The 18,511-nt window shown below is 31.4% G+C and overlaps 1 protein-coding gene, 1 long non-coding RNA gene and 1 pseudogene across 3 annotated transcripts in view; 1 reads left to right on the forward strand and 2 right to left on the reverse strand.

The window, feature by feature from the left end:
• The window catches only part of LOC148626725 (transmembrane 9 superfamily member 2-like), a 31,121-nt gene that overhangs the window by 1,150 nt on the left and 11,460 nt on the right, over positions 1-18,511 (forward strand). The window contains exons 2-4 of the mRNA XM_088570991.1: positions 12,052-12,119; positions 12,714-12,807; positions 17,912-18,039. Coding sequence (XP_088427117.1) covers positions 12,052-12,119; positions 12,714-12,807; positions 17,912-18,039 — 290 coding nt within the window. The remainder of the gene's footprint in view (positions 1-12,051; positions 12,120-12,713; positions 12,808-17,911; positions 18,040-18,511) is intronic.
• Positions 701-3,362, reverse strand: LOC148626726 (uncharacterized). 2 transcript variants are annotated; one of them, XR_015920145.1, is made up of 3 exons: positions 1,467-3,354; positions 1,200-1,255; positions 701-790 (listed from the first exon to the last, which is right to left on the reverse strand). It is a non-coding gene; the product is annotated as an uncharacterized LOC148626726 (long non-coding RNA). The 2 variants fall into 2 exon arrangements; XR_015920144.1 differs by having other exon boundaries at positions 1,200-3,362.
• On the reverse strand, positions 4,913-10,545 carry LOC148626727 (uncharacterized; annotated as a pseudogene).

Genomic DNA, 18,511 nt, shown 5'->3' on the forward strand with positions numbered 1-18,511 from the left:
AAAAAATGGCGAAAGGTCAGACAAAAAAAGACATTTTGAATTTAAAAGCAGTTTTTAGCACATGACAGTTATTGTTATTGTGATTAAATATGTAAAAACACATTTTTATCAAGAAATAATTGAATTATATTTAAAAACCAACAAGCAAATGTTGAAAAATGGGGGTAAATCGAACATTTTTGAAAATTTCAGATTTAAAAAAAAAAACGCATATTTATGCTTATATTTATCAAAATATCAACCTACCATATACTTATGTGGTACCATTTTAAAGCTTAGAATCTAAGCTATCACATGAAGATACTTTCATCTTATTTTGCTATAAAATGTTTAATGTGGATGAAAATTTGTTAGGCCTATACCTTAAATGAAGCCAGACGATAATCAAAATAAACATACATTTTTGCCACAAAAAGTGGCAAAATAATATTATATCAAGGTCTGGTCAATTCTAAGATTCCTAATTAGTCTTGTAATGTTTTCTTGTTTAAATAGGGTCTTTTAATATAATAATAATCTCATTATTATGTTAAAATTGAATAAAATTTCAAAAACAAATGCTGTTTTCCCAAGAAATTGAGAAAATTTTTATGAATACATTGACTTGAACCAATGCGCATACTTTCACTATGGAACTTTGAAGCCCTAGCTGTTTCCTCATGTGTACTATTATGTACATTAAATGATAATAAACAAAATATCATCATTTGATTAAGTTTAATGAACTTTTCGAAGTTTCCATTTCAGGCCAGAAGGGTTTCTTCACCAGGATCTACTATGTCTGCCAAATCTACAAAAGAGATTATGTACATAAGGACATTACACCTATTAACATCATTTACCTTATCAATTTACTTACAGTTAGTTTACTTTCTATTAAATCATAATCTGGTTTGCTAACAATCTGAAAAAATGTAAAACTTTATTTGATGTTGGTTGCTCACAAAGCGGTTGACAAAAGATGTGGCGAGGAGTTAAAAACACCAAACTTCCTTTTCCAGAATAATTATCTTCATTTCAAAACAAGAAGATTGTTTTATAAGATTATATTAATGTTATGTTAAATAACTTAATATGAATAATTTCGCTGCGTGATCCGTCTGGTTCTTCTATCAAGTGTTGAACTCTCTTACCAATCAGGTTATCGGGTTCAGGTGTGTCTGAAACTACCCTACTTACTGTACCCCACATGGTCCTACCTCAGACTCGGTCCATATTCGTCTCATAGCATAGCCCACTATGCTGCTCAGGCCATCTGAAATAAACAAGTAGTGGAATTCAATGAATATGTACTGTGAGGCAGTTTTAAAGCAGAGTCTAAACACAAAACTAATCGACAGTTCTTGTAAGTAATATATGATTCAAATGTAAATGCTTATTTGTTACCATAATTAAAAGACTCAAAAGTTTTATTATTAAAATAAATAAAGCTACTAAACTAAATCAAAGTATAAAAACTAACTTACCATGAATTCGAAACATCTCCAGAACTCAACAAAATGAAACTAAAATGATGAAAAACAAACAGAAAATAAAACTAAATCATAATAAAATTTACATCAGTGTTTACTTTTTATATGACAAAATAAAATAAATATTTAGGCAGCCTGTTTACTAATACTTTCTTCTGAAATAAATCAATAATTAGAAGAAAAAACATAGTACAAGTATGTTTCATATACATACAACAAAAGATTGGTATTATGAGTCAATCAATGTGATCCTAAAAAGGCCAAAAAAATATTAAACCATAATTAGTTAAAATTTAATGATAAATAATGTATATTACTAGGATTTTAAACCTTTTCCAAGCAATTGTACATGTATATGAATATTAAATAAGTAGAGCATCTACAATCCTCTAAAAAATGAATATGTAAGTTAGCTGTTAAAAATTGTACAGTATGAATATATAAAGTAAACTTAAGAAGATGCAGGTCATATGTAAAATATGCAATTGCCACATATATACATCTCATCAAATAAGTTCTATTTATCAAGTAAAGTACAAGCAGGGCTACCAGATAATTGTTCTAATAAAAGTCATAATTAATATATATTAACTGATAAAATGAAAACCAGAAAAAAAAGTTGTGTATCATTTGAAGAAGCAATTTAAGGTTGATTTTTTTTTCTACATATGATAATTTTGAATAAATAAAACAGTTAAAATAAATATAAAGAAGGTTTATGCTTAAACATGTGAGTTTCATATAAATTGGGCACTACATATAAATTAAAATTGAATTATCAAGGAAATTAAATGCAATATGTGCAAATTCTCCCAACCAATAGAAAAAAAGCTAGGTAAAATACAGAGACTTCCGATAATATAGGAAAGTCGATAAAGTCCGAAAGATTTTGAATGGATTGCAATCAAACGTTGGGAGAATTTACCTCATTACATATTCATCGTTTAATAAAAATGTTATGGAAACATATTCCAACTAATGCTAAATGAGAGTAATCTTTTTTAAATCAGCTCATGCAGAATCAAACGAAAATCAGACCTTCCAAGAAGGTGAATATAGTTTTTAAGCTTGCAGATGATAAAAGGTCATTCTAGAATTTGACCTTACGGAAACAGGGCGATTAGGCTTATATTAGACATAATTTAGGTACTTACCGTAAGTGATTGGCCTCCATGGCCTAGGTCCATCGTTGTCTGCACCACCAGTCAAAAATCCGTCCAGAAAACAGTCGGTAAAAGGCATTTATCCACGAGTGTTCGAAAATCTTAACAGAAGCTATGGCGGATCAGTAACATCCGGTTAGCAAGACCGATAACCGGTCCCGCTTTAATTTTTGTGAAAACCACGCCCTGACCACCCTAATATCCAATCGATTCCGCAAGCTATTATTGTTTTTCTTCTGAAACCAGGGTTACGGATGGACGCAGAAAGGATTAAATTTTCGGAATCCAACTGTCAGTGCATTCCGGGTACGCAAAAACTATTTTTTTTCAACATGTTTTTCCTTAAAATTACGTAAAAAATATGTTTTGTAACCAAAAAATTAGCCTGACAACCGGATTATCAAAATTGAAGATATTTCCAAAAATTTAAGCCATAAATGAAGAAAATCGGTCCAGTAATAGCTTGCGGAATGAATTTTGAAATAGGTATGATCTTTGACACATAGTTTTTCAGGCGGCCATTTTTCTCAAAGTATCGTCACTTCAAACGTTTGTACCAAATGACCAATAACTCCAATAACAATGAAAGTTGTATATTTAGAAAGAGAAATGTCTCATCTTCAATTACATATATTTTTTATTGTCATGCAATGGATTTTTAACCATTTTCTAACGTGTTAAAGTTGACTCAAAATTGAGAATTTTACTCTCGCAAGAATATAGATAAACGCACTACCGACCTCCCTAAATATGAAATCATAACTAACTAGGGAGGTCAGTCAAAAAATGTAGTATATAGAAAGTGTACAAATTTATATTAGTTTGAAAGAGCCCAAGAATTGTAACTTAATGGTGCAAAAATTTTTAAAATCGGTCTAGGGGTTCAAAAGTTATTACAATTTAAAGTTCAAAATTTTGGTCATTTTTCTTGCGAATGCAAAAAAGTCACATTTTGGGCACTTTTGGGCCCAAATAAGTCAAACAGGTGAAGAAATTCATACATTGTGTCTTAATCATTTATATAAAGCCATTTCATACTTTGATTTAAGCCATTCAGGAAACTTGTATCTTAGATACAAAGAAAATTACACTTTTTTAAAATTGGCAAAAAAACACTTTGGACTTTTATTTAGCCATGTGTCAACAGCATCGTGAATTAAAGTGCCATTTTTGGATATTCATATTTGGAAATTGGAAGGTAGTAGAAATCTGATACTTTGCAGTTCTTTCAAGAGTAATCCATTAAACAGAAATAAATAAACAAATATTATGTCAAAACCTCTGATTTTTTTTCATTGGAATCAAAAACACTGCGGCAGACCCCCTTTTTTTAAATGCGTTTTTTCAACAAAAAAAAATATCTATTTTTTTCTGTCGGTTGTTTTGTTTGGCAATAAAGTAGCTTGACTTGACAAATCATGTTTTTCAGCTCAAAAAAATTTTTTTGAGGTAGAAAATTTACATTTTAGGGTAAATTTTAGAGCTATTTTCAGTGGAAAAAATGGTGAAAGGTCAGACAAAGAAAAGCATTTTGAATTTAAAAGCAGTTTTTAGCACGACAGTTATTGTTATTGTGATTAAATATGTAAAAACACATTTTGATCAAGAAATAATTAAATTATATTTGTTGATTTTTTAAAAATCAACAAATGTTGAAAAATAGGGGTAAATTGAACATATTTGAAAATTTCAGATTTAAAAAAAAAACCGCATATTTATGCTAATATTGATCAAAATATCAACATACCATATACTTATGAGGTACCATTTTAAAGCTTAGAATCTAAGCTATCACATGAAGATACTTTCATCTTATTTTGCTATAAAATGTTTAATGTGGATGAAAATTTGTTAGGCCTATACCTTAAATGAAGCCAGACGATAATCAAAATAAACATACATTTTTGCCGTAAAAAGTGGCAAAATAATATTATATCAAGGTCTGGTCAATTCTAAGATTCCTAATGTAGTCTTGTAATGTTTTCTTGTTTAAAAAGGGTCTTTTACCATTATAATAATCACATTATTATGTTAAAATTGCTTAAAATTTCAAAAACAAATGCTGTTTTCCCAAGAAATTGAGAAAATTTTTAAGAATGCATTGACTTGAACCAATGTGCATCCTTTCACTATGGAACTTTGAAGCCCTAGCTGTTTCCTCATGTGTACCATTATGTACATTAAATGATAATAAACAAAATATCATCCTTTGATTAAGTTTAATGAACTTTTCGAAGTTTTCATTTCAGACCAGAAGGGTTACTTTACCAGGATCTACTATGTCTGCCAAATCTACAAAAGAGATTATGTACATAAGGACATTACACCTATTAAACATCATTTACCTTATCAATTTACTTAGAGTTAGTTTACTTTCTATTAAATCATAATCTGGGTAATGAGTTAAAAACACCAAACTTCCTTTTCCAGAATAATTATCAAAACAAGAAGATTGTTTTATAAGGTTATATTAATGTTATGTTAAATAACTTAATATGAATAATTTTGCTGCGTTTGAAACACTTTGCTGCAACCAATCTACGAATAAAGAAATAATAATTAGTACCTGAAACTAAAAGCCCCTGGATAAAAATCTACAAGAAAAAAAGAAAATGGTCTAAGAACCTGAAATGAAACAAAAAGAGTTAGTGCTAAAGGAAAAAAGAAAACAAGAATTAATGTTGCTGAAAAAATTTTTCCTACAATAAAATCCTCACATTTCTGTTTTGATAGTTCTGTAATATAGGCTCCTCAAAAATGTTGCTATCATCTTCCTCATCGTCGTCATCATCATCACCATCCTTGTAATCATATGCTACAGTCGACAAACCTGTATCAGCATCATGTCAGTTCCTGTGTACCAAAACTCCTCACCATCAGCCTCTTGACGAAAACGGTGGTCAACTCATCTTTCTACAATAAAAGAAGGATCCAGGGGCACAATCCTCAACTCTCAAGTCTCTAGGTCATCTAGCAAGGGGAAGCTGTAAGTCTCTGTCTCACCATCATACACCAAATGTACATGTACTTCCCATGTCTTACCTTAAGTCCTTTAACAATACCATAATACCATTTGCTGGATCTGACTGGTTCTTCTATCAAGTGTTGAACTCTCTTACCAATCAGGTCATCGGGTTCAGGTGTGTCTGGAACTACCCTACTTAATGTGCCACCATATGAATTCAACCTGTCAACCAAGGCATCTCCACTTCCAGGCATGTCAAACACTTCTCTCTTCATCATTTCTATCTGACTCATCTGTTTGGCTTTCTTCATCTTCTTCATCCTGTCCACTTCTCTCTTCACTCTCACATACAAGGTGTTCTTTTCTGTGTCAGTCATCTTCGTTACCTGGAATAAAGAATTAATTATTTCATAAAAATTATCTACTTAAAACCAACACAATACTTGTCAACATACCTGTGGACCTCCATCATCAGTCCTAGTGACATCTGTCCTGAGGAAAGTCTTCTTGTGGCACCAGTGTCCAATAGGTCAGCTTCTGTCAGTCCTATCTGTCTGCATTCTGTCAAGTACTCCAATTCTCCTCGGGACCTTGTGTCTGGATAGAGCAGCATATATACATGTACCTGTGCACTTGAAGAAGGACCTACTCTATCTGAGACTCAAAAATTGATAGATGGGAAAGCAGGCTTCCCCATCTGTCATACTTACCAACTTACTCACCCTAGTCTGGATCTGACAAACATCAGTCATACCTACCATACTTACCCTGGGCTGAGAGCTTCCACCTATTCCATCCCCACATGGTCCTACCTCAGACTCTGCCCATATTCGTCTCATAGCATAGCCCACTATGCTCCTCAGGCCATCTGAAATAAAAAAGTAGTGTAATTCATTGAATATGTACTGTGAAGCAGTTTTAAAGCAGTGTCTAAACACAAAACTAATTGACTGTTCTTGTAAGTAATATATGATTCAAATGTAAATGCTTATTTGTCACCATAATTAAGAGACCAAAAGTTTTACTAATAAAATAAAGCTACTAAACTAAATCAAAGTATGAAAACTAACTTACCATAAATTTGAAACATCTCCAGAACTCAACAAAATGAAACTAAAATGACGAAAAACAAACAGAAAATAAAACTAAATCATAATAATATTTAGGCAGCCTGTTTACTAATACTTTCTTCTGAAATAAATCAATTAGAAGAAAAAACATAGTACAAGTATGTTTCATATACATACTACAAAAGATTGGTATTAGGAGTCAATCAATGTGATCCTAAAAAAGCAAAAAAAAATATTAAACCATAACTAATTAAAATTTAATGATAAATAATGTATATTACTAGGATTTTAAACCTTTTCCAAGCAATTGTACATGTATATGAACATTAAATAAGTAGAGCATCTACAATTCTGTAAAAAATGAATATGTAAGTTAGCTGTTAAAAATTGTACAATATGAATATATAAAGTAAACTTAAGAAGATACACGTCATATGTAAAATACGCAAATTACCACATATATAAATCACATCAAATAAGTTCTATTGATCAAGTAAAGTACAAGCAGGGCTACATGATATTTTTTCTAATAAAAGTCATAATTAATATTAACTCTGATATTAAGATAAAATGAAAACCAGAAAAAAAAGTTGTGTATCATTTGAAGAAGCAATTTAAGTTGATTTTTTTCCTACATATGATAATTTTGAATAAATAAAACAGTTGAAATAAATACAAAGAAGGTTTATGCTTAAACATGTGAGTTTCAAATAAATTCAGCACTGCGTATAAATTAAAACTGAATTGTCAAGGAAATTAAATGCAATGTGTGCAAATTCTCCCAACTAATAGGAAAAAGCAAGGTAAAATGCAGAGACTTCCGATAATATAGGAAAGTCAGAACGATTCCAAATGGACCGCAATCAAACGTGGGGGAGAATTTACCTCATTACATATTCATCGTTTAATAAAAATGTTATGGAAACATATTCCAACTAATGCTAAATGAGAGTAACCTTTTTTAAATTAGCTCATACAGAATCAAACAAAAATCAGACCTTCCAAGAAGGTGAAAGTAGTTTTTAAGCTTGCAGATGATAAAAGGTCATACTAGAATTTGACCTTACGGAAACAGGACGATTATGCTTATATTAGACATAATTTAGGTACTTACCTTAAGTGATTGGCCTCCATGGCCTAGGTCCATCGTTGTCTGCACCACCAGTCAAAAGTCTGTCCAGAAAAGAGTCAGGAAAGGGCATTTTTCCACGAGTGTTCGAAAATCTCAGCAGAAGCTATGGCGGATCAGTAACATCGTGTTAGCAAGAACGATAACCGGTCCCGCTTTAATTTTTGTGAAAACCACGCCCTGACCACCCTAATATCCAATCGATTCCGCAAGCTGTTATTGTTTTTCTTCTGAAACCAGGGTTACGGATGGACGCTGAAAGGATTAAATTTTCGGAATCCGACTGTCAGTGCATTCCGGGTACGCAAAAACTATTTTTTTTCAACATTTTTTCCTTTAAATTACGTAAAAAATATGTTTTTGAACCAAAAAATTAGCCTGACAACTGGATTATCAAAATTGAAGATATTTCCAAAAATTTAAGCCATAAATGAAGAAAATCGGTCCAGTAACTGCTTGCGGAATGAATTTTGAAATAGGTATGATCTTTGACACATAGTTTTTCTGGCGGCCATTTTTCTCAAAGTATTGTCACTTCAAACGTTTGTACCAAATGACTATCAACTCCAATAACAATGAAAGTCGTCACATAAATAAGTAGCTGCGAATTCATAGCTCTTGATCTTTTTTTTTTTGATTTTGCGATTTAGAGCTACGAATTTTACTCCTTAAAAAAATTGCGATTACGATGACCTTGATCTATCGCACCTATTTTACCTTCGTATCGTGGCTATGTGCTTCGCAGGTTATCAATGCATTGTTGTTTCATTTTGTTCAACATTTTTCAACCACATTACCTTAATAAGCATATATGAATATTCATATCTTTTTTATTGTAGCTCAAAATAACAGATAATATGTAGGGGCCGCCTCCTTATCGCCGCCATATTGGTTTAAGCGAGATCCCGTTTTTCAGTCATGTGACGAATAAAAATAGACAGCATTCCGACAAAACACGTGTTATTGTTTACAACTAAGATGCCGCCGGTTTTTCACTGTAATCGTTGTTTTTAACTGACTTTTCTCATGTTTACAATAAAAATAAAATTATATACGGCCATATTTCATCAATTTGATGAAAATAAGTTTTAGTTTCATTCATAAAAAAACATCTTATCTTGCATGTAATTCACCCCCCTCTTTATTGTCATGACATTGTGTCTATAATGGATATGGATTCCAAAAGGTAAAAATGAATTTAAGGTAGAACAGACAGAAGAACAAGCTAATGTAATTTCAAAAGTTCTTAATGGAGAAAGCTGTGTTGGAATTTTTCCAACAGGGTTTGGTAAAAGCATTTGCTTTTATTTGTTGCCTTTGTTTTTTAATGACCTTCAATGTTCAAAAATATGCATAGTTATTTCGCCACTGAAAGGTTTGGTGCTCGATCAAATAGCCAAAGCTACAAGTTATGGATTGAAAGCGACAGGGATCATGGCCAAGGAAGACATTGATGCAACAACAATTGAAGATTAAGATTTTTATCAATATCTTAAGTATGCCATAATAGAAAAATGTCTATGAGTCTGAATTATTATGGAAAAAAGTCTATACTGAGTCTAAATTTTTATGGAAAATAGTCTATGAGTCTAATGTAGCTAAAATTGGTGAATGGGAAAGTTTATAAAATGGGGTTTTTGGAATTAGGTCAAAAATAGGTAAAAAAAATATTTAAAACGGGGAAATTCGAAGACATCAGGCAAACAGAACTCTGTGTCAGCCCACTCACCTTTTTTTTTTTTTATTAAAGCATACACATAATTATTTTTTTTTTACTTTTTAATACAATATATCAATTTGTCTGTCAAAAAAAGATATTTTATGGCACCATTTTCAAAAATTTTGAAAAGGAAAGATTGGATCTTGTTATGGCATTTTATTTTGATTTTTAAAAAATTACATACATTGTATATGTCATTTCCATAATTCATTATGACTGGGCTGTCTTTTACAGAGGAATTCATCTCTAATGAAAATAAAAGTCTGTATAATTTTTACTTTGTTGTAAAATTGCAGGAATTAAAACTGGAAAATTTGCATTAGTGTACCTGTCTCCTGTTTTCTCTTGGATTTGACTATCTTCTGCCTTTCTTTCTCTTTCTTCAACTATCTTTTCATTTGTTTTTAAATTATCAAAAACTTTTCCATTTTCAAATATTCCCTCCCATTTAAGTTTTTCATGTACTTCACATTAACAAATTAAGAACTCCATTTCTGAACTCATATTTTAAAAATAAAATTATATTTCAACAGATTCATCATTATGAAACAAGAAAATCATTTGCTTCTTGTTCATTTTTATTTTGATAATAAACAGCCAATTTGCAAGGTAACAAATCTTAAATTACCAAGTTAATTTCGTTTGAATACTAATACGAGATCAGGACCGTCACCTAGGTTTTGGCGCATCCCGTTTACCGGAAATGAAAATGGCAGATCGTAAACAATGCTGTACAAGTCAATAAAATTGTGCATATCATGCCAAAATTCACTTGACATAATTCAAGCTAAACTTCTTAAAATGTAGGGAACATATTTTTAATGTACATGTATGATGTTAAGGGATGTTTTACTAAATAACCTGTTGGCTGGTTAACTTTCCTTGGAACTTGCTAATCAAATGACTGTAGCCAAATTGACGAGTGTAAGCAAATGAGAACTCGCCAAAATACACATCTACTCGTATTTGGTGAGCTGGTGAGCGGTGGTTTCCCACACTGAATACTAACTCACCTTCGACTGACATAAATGGCAAGAAGGAAACTTGGTTTCAATTTATAAATTTTCAATTAGTAAAAATGAATTTGAATGTAAATTAAAATTTTCTCATTTATTTTTTGGGAATTTGAAAAAAAACCCTGGAATTTTAAATAGGTTTGGAGGAATCAAACACAAAAACAAACTTTATTATATTATAGTGCATGCACAATTTGTTCAAATGAAAAAGGCCCTTTAATGTTATAGTGATTGTCTCATTGGTACATTACTTTAGTAAAACCCACACAGTTTGTAAAATATGTCCCAAAATGTTGATTCACATGTTGTCCTACGTAAACACCCCCATGGGTATTTTCAAAAGTTGACAGGTGTGTGACTTTCTCAAATTAAGTTTTAGTTTTAATTAAATTTTTTAATTCTGATGTGTTTTTGATTTTTTAAATTGTATAACAATTTTTAAACAAATCAATGTGTCCTAAAAATCAAACATCGTGACAAAATGTGCCCTTTGGAAAAAAATTACCATACCCTTTTCTAATCCCAGGTTTAACACTGTACTATGCGTACTGAGAAATGTCTGATCAGTTGTGTTGCAAGATTTATCCGAAAGTCAATCTGATGGTAACGCTTTCTTGTTTGCGGAATTTCTCTCTTTCTTCCATTTATGAGGGAAACATCGATGATGAAGTTCATATGATACTTAACCATTTCTTCCAAGGCCAACCAGTGGCATACTTTGTAGTTGATCACAATTTTCAACTCATCTAAAGTGTTCTTGATATTAGTGACAACACATGGTCGGATAACGCGAACGTTTGTTCCATCTTTCTGTCTGCGGGTTATTGTATCCACCTAAAAAGAAATGCATTTATTAATTTAAAAAACTTATCTTGATACTGCAGTTATGCATAAAATTATCAGAACTGGGAAATTTCAAAGCAAATGCAATGTAAATTAATGATAGAAGGAAAGCTTTGACACATTAAAATATAACACATATTTCATTTTAATTTTTTTTTTTCTTGAACCTTGAACAGAGAAGATTAATTACCGCTAAGAGACAAAAAGATGATGATGGTGATTATGATGTTTTCCATTTACTTGTTTTTAATCAAGATTTTTTTCATAATCTGGTAGTCAGAAGGTACACTTCTACAAGTTGGTAACAGCACTGTACAAGGAGTCCAAGACAGTTCTGTTTTTTTCATTTCTTAGTTAACTTTTTATCTACCATAGCTGCTGCAGTGATTAACTACTACACATAACTGATAAGGTTAGCTACTACAGCTAGCTTGGTGGTTAATTGCCAGAGATTATTTTGCAGTACAAAGTTGATTGCAACAGAGAGATGGTACCTTGATAAAATTGCCTATATCTTAATAAATACTTAAATTAATAAAGAATTAAGACATGCTATTTACTCACCATTTATTGTACTTTTTTATTCTGATTTTTTACTACATTTAATTGATTACCTAAATATATGAATATGGTATTTTATTATTATAGTTAAATGCTTGCTTTTTTCTTTCAGTCTGATTTGAAGATTTTTGTGAATCGTCTGAACTCAGTAGAGACAATAGTTCCATATGAATATCATAGGTTTGTTTGGATATTTTTTCAAGTTGTTTTATATAAAAAAATGTGGGATTACTTACAATTTTATGTCATTATCAAGACAACATTTCCGTAACTTAAGTTACATAATTGCCAATGGCATTTAATTATTGTTAAAACTACATTTAAATCTTGACATAATGAACAACGTACATGTACATGAATAATCAGAATTTTGAACTTCAACTTGCAATGTTTTTCCAGGGTCTTTTTGCATCATGGAAATGTATTGCTATCTGAAATGGTTTTACAGATTGTGTTACAAATGTGATGCTATAATTTAAACCAGAAAGATGCTGTTTACCAGGATGCTATCTGAAATTTCAAGGGAGAAATAATAATAATAAATTTTATAATTAGTTTTAATACTCCAGTAATCTTAAAGCACAAGTCTAATTTTACAAGGACTTAATTAAGCTGTAGTGTTTTTGTATCATTATGGAGGCTGCAATTTTGTCTAGTAATACATTTAGAATAGAAAAAAATTGGGTGTTTTACACTGCATTGCTATTAACATTTCATGGATTGTCATTGATTTACTTCATAAAAGTAGTGATGTTAATTTTGTCTTGATTTCAGCTTCGACTTTTGTACTGTTGATGAAGATGATTCTCCCACAGAAAACTTAGGTCAGGTTGTGTTTGGGGAGAGAATTAGGCCATCCCCGTACACGGTATGTTCTGTTCATTTACCAAACTAACATTAAAAAAATCTTAATATTGATAGTCATTATTCAAACTTCACCAATAGTAGGTATGTACTAACACCAAAGGAAATATTTTAGATCTTGAAGGATAAAAGATAATCAGTTGTTGATGATTGGTTCAATGCAACATGCTAAGCTTATTTACCGGTATAGATTTCAGGGGCTGCTCTGGCTTCCTAAGTTCTGACGCCAGAAAAATCAACAGCTGCCATTTTTTCTGATCTAAAATCACTAGTCACTTTTCATATGCAGATTAATGAAGTATTACTCTAGAAACAAGTATTTTATTTCTATCAAGGACTTTATATTACTATGCTCATATAGTCCCTGATTTTAAAACATGTTGACTTTTGTCCTTGTGGTCTACACTCAGCGACTTGTGTTTCTCTAACACTTTTGTTTTAAATCCGTGTAAGTGGGTGAAACATGGTGTCAGTCAGATTTTTTCATTGTGAAATGTGAGTGTTACACCCACCCAGCTGGAACATCGTATATTCCGGTTGTTAATTGTGTACGGAGAACTACCGACCTGGGTGTGAAATAACCCAGCATGGTGAAGTTAATCTCATTGATCTTTGCTGACAATATTGACGTTAGTACCCGAGCATCCAGATTACTGACCTCTAAAATTCATTTGGACCCCTGAAAATCTCAGCAAGGGAGTCTGAATGACGTGAAAATTCTCAATTTTATTGCCGAAATTGATCCTAGTTGATTTGTCCAGCTTTAATCCAAGGCGTCGGTACAATGAAACAGCGGTAGAGACGATTAGAACGTGGTATTAAAGAGTGACAAATAAAAAGTGAAAATCGTTTAAAAAACATTGATCGTTGATACATAATTTATAACTTTTCTGTATTTAGTTACAATTAATTGCAGTCCATGTGATGACCAGACACACATCGGAGACATTGTAAACAATGTGTTCAATTAAATTTCTAGAAATAGACAACTGTGTATGTGCGAGGTTCATCAAGGGATTATTTTCATTCAGCATCAATGAAAGTTCTAAACCATTTAACAAAACTTATAAATAAAATAAAGATATATGTAGGTTATATTTGAAACATACTTTAATTTAGTAATTTCTCAGAGTTAATTTTAAGCATTTTAGCAGTTGAAATGAAACAACTGACTGAGGATGCCGTCTCGTCCTCGTTTGGACAATGTCTTGTAATTTATATATAATTATTACTGGCAATATTCCCTGTCCTGATTAAAGGCTTCTACTTTACAATTCTTATGTACACATTACTTTGGACCTGGTATAGTTTCTTTCATTTTTGTGGAAAAGTCATTCAATTATTAAAACTATCTGAAATTACAAGCGTCACCAGACTGTTTATCCGTCACTCGAATCAACTTACAAAAATCAATACTTTCAAAGTGTTTTATTTATTTTTATAAATAGTAATTATAAATTTACAAGTGCAAAATTAAAATATCAAAAGATTGCATTGTTACTTGATAAAAAAATTAAGTAATAATTCTACAACATGAAAAACAGAAACGCAATATACATTGTATCTTACAATGAATTCCCCGTTATTCCTCATTGAATTTTACTATTGCAATATACAAATGGTCGGAGTTGGCTAGGTGGAATCTGGTTGGTAAACACTCAAAATGTCGGTGTAACGCAGTTTCACTCAGGTCGGACTTGAGTGTTGGAGAAACAAATGTCACTGAGTGTAGTGTAATTAAATTTATCTTAAAATACAATTTGATTTTTTATCTATAAATTTTTCAACTTGATTCTGTTTTCAAGTAGTAACAATTCTAGCAAACTACAATTGTCCATTAATGGTATTATTATATCTGAGTATTATGACTTAATGCTTCAGTATTCCCTTAATTAGATGTTGGGAATCCCCATTCTATTTGTTTACCGATTTTCCCGCCATAAACCACATGGTATAAGTGTAAACAAATGTCATCCATTTTCTTTGATCAATTCTTGCGTTTCGAAGTATTTAGACACTTCCTGATGGCATAATCATTGTTAATTGGATTTGATTTGTTCTCTTATAAGGTAAATTTGTTTCTGAATGTATCATATGGTTTAACAAGGCTGTGAAGTCTGTATGTGGTCTCAGTCTTGTATTCTTTGCCCCATTGGCGTCTATAGTATACCTTAAATTTTCAGGATTTTTTTTTAAAAAAAATAGCGAAGGAGTTTCAATCTAACTTTTGACCATGTTTTTCCATTAAGGAAATGTCAAAAATAATGTTTAGGTCCATTTTAGAAAAAAAGGCATGAACTTTGGTACACCAGAACAAGTCGAACTATAAATGGACTTTTTCTACTTTCACTTTGGTTTTGAGTTCATAAAATAGACCCCTTTTCTGAAGCATTATTTTTCATGAAAATACTGTTTTCCTCAAAAACAAGTTTTTTGCGTCATAGCTTGATATTTACCCTGTACATTTGATGAAAAATGATAATCATTTGCTAAGAAACAAAAAGCAGGAAAAGGCAAAAAGAAAGCCCACAATATTTTTAACCATGTTTTGACGTACACCCACTATGGAATATGTAATGCCAGACTGATACCATATAGCCACATGCACATGGCCATGATTGCGTTTACCTTTGACCAGATGATGGGAGTTTTGATTGGCTCAGTAATATATTTACATCTGATTGACACCTCCTATGATGATATTGAGAGTCATGGTGTTATTACCTTTGATTGGCTTCAGTCATAAATTGGTTGTGGTCAATTAACTCTGACCAGGTGTCAACACAATTGTTTAATTTGAGAGAATATCCATTGCTGATAAACTTTCTGTCGATTTTAATATACAAAACCTAGGTGCCAAGAAAATCGCCAACTGGTTGCAAAACTTGTCGCCTTTTTTGTTCTCAATTTTTTTTAGTGATCTAGAAATCTTTTTGGAAGACAATGACGTATAAAATCTAGATTTGATAGAAAGTTCATGCTCAGGAATGTTTGATGTATATGTCAAAATATTTGTGATGCTTTATGCAGATGATACAATTATAATGTCAGAAACAAAGGAAGCTATGCAAAAAGCATTGGATGTGTTTGCTAATTAGTGGCATCTTAAATGCATCTCAAATTTTGTAAAAATATCCTGAAGCTGAGAAGCAGCACTCCAAATTTTATGGTTTATGGAGAGTTGGGTAGAATTCCACTTGAAATATTTGTTAAAGTCAGTATGATTAGCTTTTGGGCAAAAACTATGCAAAAAGAACAAATCTAATGCTTCGGCTTATGATAAAATTGCATGACAATAATACAACCAAATTTAGGTGGGTTAACTATATTAAATCTATCTTGGATGATACGGGTCTTAGTTACTTATGGAATGAACACGTTAAAGTAAATATTAACTGGCTTAAGGTCACAGTTAAACAGAGTAAATATTAATTGGATTAAGGTCACAGTTAAACAGAGTAAATATTAACTGGCTCAAGGTCACAGTTAAACAGAGTAAATATTAACTGGCTCAAGGTCACAGTTAAACAGAGTAAATATTAACTGGCTCAAGGTCACAGTTAAACAGAGTAAATATTAATTGGATTAAGGTCACAGTTAAACAGAGTAAATATTAATTGGATTAAGGTCACAGTTAAACAGAGTAAATATTAACTGACTCAAGGTCACAGTTAAACAGAGTAAATATTAACTGGCTCAAGGTCACAGTTAAACAGAGTAAATATTAACTGGCTCAAGGTCACAGTTAAACAGAGTAAATATTAACTGACTCAAGGTCACAGTTAAACAGAGTAAATATTAATTGGATTAAGGTCACAGTTAAACAGACATTATGTGATCAATTCTATCAATCTTGGTTTTCCCAAATGGACACCACATCTCGTGGTGAATTCTATTCCTTTTTTAAACATAAATTCAGAATTGAACCATATCTTCTCAGATTGTCCCGAACAGAATGTATTCATTTGACAAAATTAAGATGTTCCAACTTATAACTACCAATAGAAACTGGGAGGTGGTCTGGAGTCCCACGGAGTCAAAGAATATGTATTCTTTGTAAAGGAGTGGGAGATGAATTTCACATATTCTTCCAGTGTAATAATCCAACGGTTAAGTATTTAAGATCTCGTTACATCCCAAATTACTACTCAAAGCAACCGATTATGAGTAAATTTGGTGGGTTATTAACTATCTGTAATGGTCAATTATACAAAAAGAGTGTATGCTTTTTTACGAAAAATTGCTTATATCATATGAAAGTGAATGTGTTAAATAGGACCAAAAAGGAACCAGAAATAACCTGATGTCAGTACAATAAAACACGGTTAGAGATTGAAATGAAACAACTAAAAACTAAAAAGTACCAGTCCTTTTTTGTCAAACCCTCCTTTTTGAATGCATTTGCAGTTGAAAATGATTATTTGAAACTTGTGTTGATAGTTTCTAACAATTTTTGTTCTTTGAAGTATGTTTTAAAAGGAAAAATTATGAAATTCGAGTAACAACCAAAATTGGAAATGTCCAATTTTCTTGAGGTTTGATTTTGCATTATAAGCTATTTCAAACATCCTGTGTCAATTTTATCATGTTTTGAAATTAAAATTATTCAATTTCTGTAGCTACTGATCTTTACATGATGTTCAAGTCTTTCCTACACATTTATGTAGGAAATACTTGATCAAGGTAAATAAATTGACTGATCAAGTGCAAAATATTGATCTTTTGTCTTACAAAATTCAGCTGCAACCTTATGTTTTGAACAACTTTTTTCACATGTTTTGACCTACAAAATAACACTGCACACAATATATAAATGCCTATTATACACACCAAAATATGGTAAACACAATCCAAATTAAGAGATGTATCAAATTTGAATGTTGTGTTCATGCTTGTCAAAGCTGTATAGGATCTGACCTCTGTGGTCATAACAAGCTGCATCTTGCAAAGCATTTAATTTTTACATATTATATGTATTAAAACACATAGGAAAGCATATGGACAATAGAAAAGTGAATAGATATGGTGAAAATATAGATAGAACACTTCAATTATAAGTAGTTTTCAACTCTTGATTTTTTGTTGCAGTGTATTTTTCTGATTTGTAGATGAAGTTCAATGAAGTAGTGACTTGTAAAAGTGCATGTAGAAAAGAGTACAAGAAAGGTGATGCAGACAAAGCTAAGAAGCTGAAATTCCTGAAGAAAGGGATTCTGCTGAATTACAACCATCATTGGTAAGAAACTGACGGTCATTGTAAACTTATGGTTTTGTTCACTTGTCGATTGTTCTTAAAGCATTTTAGTTTGTTGTAATTTAATATTTGTACTTCGTTTTGCAGTTGAGATAATTTTTTACCTCACTGTACATAGTTAGCTGGCAAGTTGCATCAAAAACTTGATTAATAGTCGCAATTTCTTCACTTAATATGCTATATTTAGGGGATAGAAGGATGACTGGTTGGGTGGGAGTCTAAATAATGGTTGTTCTTTTTGTGAGCTAGCACAATAGATCAGGCTCAGTTTATTGGACTAGTGTTCAATTGGTCATAAAATGATTGCAATATCTGTCATTGGATTTCAAATTACATGTACAGAGATGGACGGGGGAGTCTGCGCATTTAAGTCTTTCAAGCTAAATACAATAGTATTACAGATAGGGATTTTATATTAAAAACGCCAAATTAAAGTTGAATATGGTACTTTCAT

This window comes from Perna viridis, chromosome 2, assembly GCF_037379345.1.
Source record: "Perna viridis isolate PV_CMFRI_1.1 ecotype Kerala chromosome 2, ASM3737934v1, whole genome shotgun sequence".
Classification (NCBI taxonomy): domain Eukaryota; kingdom Metazoa; phylum Mollusca; class Bivalvia; order Mytilida; family Mytilidae; genus Perna; species Perna viridis.